The 8,076-nt window shown below is 46.8% G+C and overlaps 1 protein-coding gene across 1 annotated transcript; it reads left to right on the top strand.

Annotated features, from left to right (window-relative positions):
- Positions 1-2,178: 2,178 nt before the first annotated feature.
- Positions 2,179-7,815, top strand: C7H11orf87 (chromosome 7 C11orf87 homolog). The gene has a single exon (XM_045556653.1). The coding sequence runs from the start codon at positions 2,432-2,434 to the stop codon at positions 3,038-3,040; it is 609 nt and encodes a 202-aa protein (XP_045412609.1). The 5' UTR covers positions 2,179-2,431; the 3' UTR covers positions 3,041-7,815.
- The last annotated feature ends 261 nt before the right edge of the window (positions 7,816-8,076 follow it).

Raw genomic sequence — 8,076 nt, 5'->3', positions numbered from 1 at the left:
CCTAAACCAATGGTTGACTATACTGCCCAGATTTAGGGAGGCTGTTGAAAACCCTTCTGGAAGTTCTTTCCATTGTGCAGAAAGGCTATTCTTAATACTACAGCAAATGCACCAAGCAGATAAATAAGAATTAGGGCTAATGAAGGGGCACTTTGTGAGAGGCACAATACTCAGAATTTTCGCAGGGCAGTTCATTTCTATCCTCCTCTGAGCAGCTACGTCTTCCTGCCTTGTAAGTCTCGTATGCTTTGTGTGCTCATGAGTGTCTATAGATTGTCACAATAGAAGGGCGTTTCATATGGTGAGTGGGTCTTGGGCCTGGAGATGCGTACGTGAAGGAGGAGAAGAGGATCATGAGTCAGGTGGTGTGAAAGATAACTTGGAGACTCCAGTGGAGGAAAATGGTTAATCTGGATTGTTTGATTCAGGTTTGTGTTTTGGGTTCTGTCACACTTGAGTTGAGAAATGTCCCTGTTGTCTCTGTAATACACGCAGTTTATATTCAGAACCAGGGGCAGCACAGAGAGGATTTGGGGGTGGGGTCCCCTCATCAACCACCGGAGAGAAAGTCTGATCTGCGCACCGAGGGAAGGTGGTTCTCTAGGGTGTAAAAATGTGATCATGGGACCATTTGGGAAAAGGCTGAGGGTGAGGAATCCGACAGCTGGAGAACTGAAGTCTCAACCCTTCCTAGGCAAGGGAGTGGGGAAGGTGGGTTGCTCTCAGGCTGGGGTGGGGGCCGCTCCTCCTCGCCCCTGGGCAGGAGAAGGGCGGGGAACCGGGAGGTGTGTGTCAGAGGCTCACTATGCCTGGACAAGGTGCTGAGGTATGAGGGTGGGTGGGGGCCTGAGGGGTGGCTTGGAGCCCTGGCGGTGGCTGCCTGACGTCACCGGCCTCTCTGGCAATAGGCTGCGAGCTCAGCTCCCTGAAGCGGTGGCGAAGGCGGCGGCGACGGCGGCAACGCGGCTCGGTCTCTGGCCCATTCACTCCTCGCCTTCTGCAGCCGCCACTGCAGCCGCGTGGCGGAGGCTCCCTCCCTGCAGCCAGCCGGCGGCCCCAGGTAGGAGACACGGTGCGGCAAAGGCTTCGGGTGGCTGGGTGACTCGGTGGCCGGGCGCGAGCGGGGAAGACAGCTCACGCGGCCTGCGCAGGCACTCCCGGGGATAGCCTCTGCCCCATCGCTGCCCCTGCCCCTGCCCCTGCCCCTGCTCCGACCCCAGCCCCGGCCCCAGCCCCGGCTCCGGCTCCGGCCCCGGCTCCCTTGCGCGCCACCTCGCTGCTCCGCAGTGCAACAGTTTGCAGCCGCCTCTTGGGAGCGTCGAAAAGGCTCCGCTGCGCGTTGCGGGTGTATCCGGCTCTGGACCCGGGGAAAAGCCTTGGGGCCCTTGGGCTGGGTCTAGGAAGGCCGGAGAGCAGGTCTATTCCCCAAACTTTGCAGGCGGAAACCCTCCCCACCCGCACGCCAGTTCTAGCTCCTCTAGAAAGAAGCAGGATACTGTTAAGTTGGGGGCACAGAGAGATGAGGAGGAAGGGGGCGTTTGCGGGGACGTGTCAGCTCAGAAAGGTGCTTCAGCTGCTTGTTCGGGGGGTGGGGGTTGCCAGAGAAGAAGGCTGGAGAAAGGATGGGAGGCGCGATCCTGCGCGTTAGCCGCCGCCCGGACGGAGGCAGATTGGGATGTGGTGCCAGGGGCATCCCCCGGGGACCTAAGGGTTCTGACGCCGTCTGGGGAGGGAGAGTCGGGAGGGTAGGGAGGGGTGCACTGCGTACCCGGAGCCCTCTTGGCGGCCCGGAGTGGGTGTTGGGGAGGGTGGGATCCAGGCGAAGACGTCCGTGGAGAGGGCGCAGGAAAGAGAGTCGGCGCTCGGGAGAGCAGGGACTGTGATCCAAGGCGGCTGCGTGTCTGTTGCGATTAGAAAGTTGTGAAGGGCGCAGGGAGGCTGCCTTATCTGCTGAGTAATCTGCACTTCCGCGGAGCCGGCGCAGACCCCTTCCTGGCGAGTGGCGCGAGCGGCAGCTGGTGGCTCTGGTTCGCGGCCAGGGGCGGGCGGGCTGGACAGCGCCCAGCTGAGGCAGTGCGCCCAGGGGGCCGCTTTGCGGTGGTGGCTGATCCTTCCCGACCTCCGCACTCCCTGGAGCGGCGGCCGGGAGCCTAACCAAGCCTGTTCTCTTTGCAGCCTGGTGCCTCCGCGGAGGAAAAGGGCGCGCGGAGACGCGTTCGAGTCGGGACCGGAGAGGACCCGCCGGCGCCGCTCGCCCCCGGCCGGCTTGCTCGCCAGCAGTTGCTCCTTCAGTCCCCGGCTCGCGCGCGCGCCCCTCCCGCGCCAGGGAGCAGTTCTGGGTGGCGTGGGCTCCGTCCTCTTTTTGGCTGGTGGGAACAGCGTGACCAGAAGGGGAAGCCTAGCGGGCCCGGCCCCTCTCAGCCCAGTGCCGATGAGTGCCCGGGCGCCAAAGGAGCTGAGGCTGGCGCTGCCGCCGTGTCTCCTCAACCGGACCTTCGCTTCCCCCAACGCCAGCGGCGGCAACGCCGGCGCCCGCGACCCGGGCGCAGGAGGCGGCGGCGGCGGCGGCACCTGCATCACGCAGGTGGGACAGCACCTCTTCCAGTCCTTCTCCTCCACGCTGGTGCTGATTGTCTTGGTCACCCTCATCTTCTGCCTCATCGTGCTGTCCCTCTCCACCTTCCACATCCACAAGCGCAGGATGAAGAAGCGGAAGATGCAGAGGGCTCAGGAGGAATACGAGCGGGATCACTGCGGCGGCAGCCGCGGTGGCGGGGGGCTGCCCCGGGCGGGCAGGCAGGCCCCAAACCACGCAAAAGAAACCCGGCTGGAGAGGCAGCCCCGGGACTCTGCCTTTGGCGCCCCCTCCAACGCCTCCTCGTCGTCGTCCTCTTCCTCTTCGTGCCCTGGCCTGCCGTGCCAGGGTCCCTGTGCTCCTCCGCCTCCACCGCCAGCCTCCAGTCCACAAGGAGCACACGCAGCCTCCTCCTGTTTGGACACAGCTGGCGAGGGCCTTTTGCAAACGGTGGTACTGTCCTGATTGTCTAAGCCCCTCTCTTCTCCCCTTCCTCGTTTCCAGCATCTTTGCCATCCTTGCTTTCTTCCTCCTCCTCCCCTTTTCCGTTTTCCTCTGGCCCGTCGTTCCTCTTCCTTGGTTCCTTATCCGCCCTCCCCTTACTGTTTCTCCTCCGCCGAGGCACTGTGCGGTATTTGTAAATATTGGGCGAGGAAAGTCTCGGAAGAAGAACTAACGCTGATAATACTTTATTAATATTTATAGTAATTATTATAATACTAATAACACAATCCAAGCGCATGACAAATCACATAATTTCTCATTGTCAATGAAGGATGCATCTTCCCACACCTTCCTGTGCTCCCCTCAGTAAGGAGGAGAAACCAAACAAGCTACCAAATATACAAAAGGCATTGACCACCGGAGCAAGGGAGAGGAGGGGGCCCGGTAATGTACATAGCTGTCAAGTTAAGGTTTAGTTTCTTTCCTTCCCCTCTGTCCCCTAAGCTTTCACTTTTCTTTTAGCTTCCGTCCGCTGCCCTCCCCATTCCCACCCTCAGCCGGGCTCAGGCAATTGACTATTATAAAGAAAACGTCTACATTAAGCACCAGGACTACAAGAGGCCACAGAGAAAGTCTCAGAAAAGCGTTTATGAGAGGTACCCCTCTCTAGTCAGTCCTTTTCTTGGTTAACCATTACTTTTTCCAGAGCAGAGCACTTAATTTACTTTTTAAAAATGTCCCTCGCTGGCCGAGCAAAAGTACGTTAAAATCTTTAAATGAGTTTAAAAAAAAAAACAACAACAAATCTAACGCTTTCACTCCCTGCCCCGCCCCCACCTGTACACTTTGGACTTGTGACATTTTCAGGATTTACAGAGAATCCGTGAGCTGTCCAGCCAAGTCTGGTGCTGAAATCGCCTCACTGGACTGGTTACTTCCTCTGGTTGTGCAGGCGGAGGAGGGGCTGTTTTGGAAAGTGACTATTCTGGTTTTTGGTTGGTTTCTTTCTTCTTTTTATACAATCGGGTTAGCGTGTACTATTGGTTTTCTTCTTATTAAACATTGCATAAGTTACATTTTTGTAAAAAAAAAAGTATTAGGTGATGTGCAGTACTGAAATTGCAGTATCTAACCAACTAGAATGTTTCCGTTTTATTTTTAGAACAAGTGCACCTTTGTTATATATTTATTATATTGGTACAAAATACAGAAGAAAACTATAGTTCTGTACTACATCCTCCAAACTATGTATTCTTGTTCTTAATTTCCAGCTGTTGATATAATGGTTACCACTGGATGGAGAAACAGGCTTCTCCTGTTTCCAGAAGTGTTCTTTTGTACCTTACTCTGTAGTAGACTGTTATAAAAAGATGATGCACATGTTTTCTTTTTTTTCTTTTGCGAATAACAGAAACAACCACCACGACAGAAACAAACAAATAATGGATGTGCAGGAATGCCATCTATTAAAACATGGTTAATATTTAAACAGTGCCTGTAGTTCTCCCTGCATGCAGTTACCACCTGGAGGCAGTAGTGTGTGTGCTTGCTTGTACTGTATGTGTTTGGGGATGAGACTGGTGGGGACGTTGGGCAATTTGGATGACAGGACATGCAAATTTCAAGAGAAGTTAAATCAAGTAATTACTTATAAGATAAAAATGTTTGCAGCTTGTTTAGTTAGAAATCTGTGCCTGCAGCAAAGAAAGGACTCTTTTTTTTCTTTTTGAGTCTGAACATATGAAAAATACTGAGAAAATAAGAAAGTGAGAGGAGAAGAGAAATATTTTGTTCTCACTCCTAATGCCAGCAAGGCTATGTGAGAAATGGAGTTTGCCTATGGTTATTTACCACTTTGTTTCCTTTGGATGGATGGTAGAAGGGGCCAGAAGCATATTACAGTCTTAATTATATGCAGTGGTATCTCTTTTTGGAAACCAAGTCTTTGACAGCTATTCAAATGTTTAGGAAATGTATTAATGAGAATGATCTACACAAAGCTCAACCAAAAGAGTCCTTACTATCCTGCAGGGTGTAAGGCAACAGGGCCCCTACGAGCATCCCTCTCCCAAGTAACTAGTTTTTCTAGGTTCTGTGTCTTGGTTCCGGGCATATGTGCTCTTATCTAAAGAAAACATTACCTCTGATGTTTTCAGTCATCTCGTAAATTGCCCAAGCTCAGTCTGCATCTTTTATAAAAGTGATTTAATAAAGTTATTTTTAATCACCCATTAGATATTCACCCAAATCCTTTCCTGAAGCACAGAGGATCATCACTGAAACATGCCATGTTGTAACATTAGGAAGACCAGGTATAACCTTTGGGTACAACATGTTAAACAATGAACCAGATTCTCTCCAGTGCCTTAGTCACTTCCTAGTAATAAGTTAAAGAGTGCATTAACTCCCTCAGGCCACTAGGGAATCCTTTAGTGCATCAAAGCTCTACGTTGTATATCAGAATGACTAAGGCACTGTGAAGAAGAAAGTCCATTAATTTTTGTAGCTTACCCTCATCCAGCGGTAGCTCTTTAATACCTTATTACAGAATGACTTTTGGACTTGAAATTTGAATAGAATCAGGGACGCAGAAGGGAGCTTCCTTATTTCCAGTGAGCTCCACTAAGTGCGTGGATATTACTTTCCCCCTTTATTTGGTGCACTTTTTACAGTGAATAATTTCCCATTTTATTAAAGCAATAAGATGTGTTGTGAGCAGTGCTGGATGATGATTCCATTTTCTTGGTGCTGAAGCTACTCATATGTTCTTGCCTTATGAATCATAGTGCATTCAAGGCATGCAATAATAATCCCCTTCCAAGGAGCAGGCTGTACACCCTGTGGGGTAATTAATGAAATTGTCCTATATTATTTTTCCCCAAAGGAATAGAGGGAGCAAAAGAAACACAAATATCATGTATATTGTAAAAAAAGATCTTGATACCTCTAAACATGGGCACACATCTGTAATATGCTTTTATTGTGCACCTTTGAATGTGTATGCCTTTCTCCATTAATTGACTATGGTTTAATATTTTTAATAGTGCTCTATGTAAAGATGATGCAGTTTTGTGAGTCAAATTTAATAATGAGTTTAATATATTCAGAACCCTAGGCTCTGGTGGTGTCACTTGAGATTTTCTATGAGATAGAAAGAGAATTACATGAAATTCTAGTAAGCCGGCCCACACACCAAATTATTACAATAAGCACATATCTAAGCAATTTGTACAGACCCTGTTTAAAGCATTGCTTCTTATAGAGCTCAATTGGCAGTCTCAGGAGTTTGGGATGCTACCAACAGGGCATTTTGGTTTTCATTTATATGAAACAAAAGGCAATCTGGAAATAGCTAAATTTATTTTAAGGATTTTATTCACTCATGTCCCGTCAAACTAATTGCTTCAAACCCCTATAGCTACAGTTCAACTTCTGCACTTGCTATTCAGTATTATAATAAGGTGGCATGCTTGATTCTTATTGTTTTTAAAAATGAGAAAATTGGAGAGAAAATACTATTATGTCAAATGTATGGGACTCTGAATCTTGAAGATGTAGAAGGATATAATCTTTAGACTTTATATACACCCATAGATATGTATTTATATACGCATACATTTTGTACAAATTTACAATGGACTTTTTGTATTCTCTTTTCTGTCATTACAAGAATGAGATGGAAACCAAACAGTTGTTCCATCCTCTTATCCAGAGAGGATACTAAGAAGTCAGGTGTATGCATGCACTTATTTCTCTGGGGTCAAATCTGAATGACTTTCTCTTTATTTAATGAAAGGGGAGAGTCTTAGTTAGTTCTGAAAATTGGTAATTAGATAAGCTTCCTTTCCTAGGTTAGTGACTCAAATGTAGCAATGATAATAAAGTTATGACCATTTCAATATGGTCTAAATATCTGGATGGAAAACAAAAATATCCAGAAGAGGTTTAGGGACATCTAGACAGAAACCTAGATTGTGGTTTGATTTTTCATTTTCAACCTGTATGTTGTGTAGAGATACAACTTATATCTGCATAGCTAAAGGTAAAGTGAAAATATGACCATTATCTCTTTAGTTTGATAAGTAGTTTTTGGAAAATATGGACAAATTCGCTTTTAAAAAAACTTCTTTGGCATCTGACTTTTCCACCATTTCTATTTGCAGCAATTGAATTAATTAGATAATGGTCAAAGTTTTATTTTTTCTGTTGTGTAGACATATGCTTTAAATGCTTTTTTGTGGGTGACAGTTGAGCAACTGCTAGCTGATATTATGTGGAAATTATAGGTTAAATTAGAACTAGAAACTTTAATCTAACCTGACCAGGCTCCTCAGGCCCATTCCCACGTGGATTTGGACTTTGAATCTGAATCTGAAAAGCCACTTATTTGGGCCATTCTTTTTTGGAACTAGTGATTGTAGCTCACAGATGTTTCAGTTCATATTAGAATAAATTGCCCTATCTATAGAAGAGTGTTTAATCCTTGGAGTGAAAGTAAATCTGATTCTGATTTGTTTTTATTTACTTGGGAACGTTTAAGAAACAGCTTATATGGCTTGACATTAATACTTGTTATTGTCACCGACATAATAATAAAATTGGTGCCATGTAGGAATGCTTAGCTGGGAATAAGAATTTAATTAACATTAAATGGAGACAATAACTTATCAAGGTAGTCCTACCCAGTTGAGGTAGGGATATTTCCCCGACACTTGTGATTATATTGGGTTGTTTCTATAGAGAGACTAACAGCAACAACAGCAACAACAGTGACAACAACGACAACAACAACAACAGAAAAACTGACTTTTGAACTTGAGAATATCCAACAGGTAGAATAAAACAGATATTAGAATTCATGGAAAATTTGTTTTGCTTTTCTATCAATAAAAGAGTTTTCTTGTTAATTGGCCTTTTGGACACTATTTCCTTATTAATTTAATTTATAATATAACAGGATTGCAAAATTACTCCATTTCATTACTCTCAGATGCTCAAAGAAATTATGGTGTTATTTTTAAGCTATAACTTATTTGTTCTTTCTCACAAAACAATAG

Source organism: Lemur catta, chromosome 7, assembly GCF_020740605.2.
Source record: "Lemur catta isolate mLemCat1 chromosome 7, mLemCat1.pri, whole genome shotgun sequence".
Classification (NCBI taxonomy): Eukaryota; Metazoa; Chordata; class Mammalia; order Primates; family Lemuridae; genus Lemur; species Lemur catta.
Note: the sequence above shows the minus strand (reverse complement) of the source record. Positions and strands in the feature narration are given on the sequence as shown.

Coding starts and splice junctions, on each gene's coding strand:
- C7H11orf87 (XM_045556653.1), top strand. CDS start 2,432: ATGAGTGCCCGGGCGCCAAAGGAGCTGAGGCTGGCGCTGCCGCCGTGT.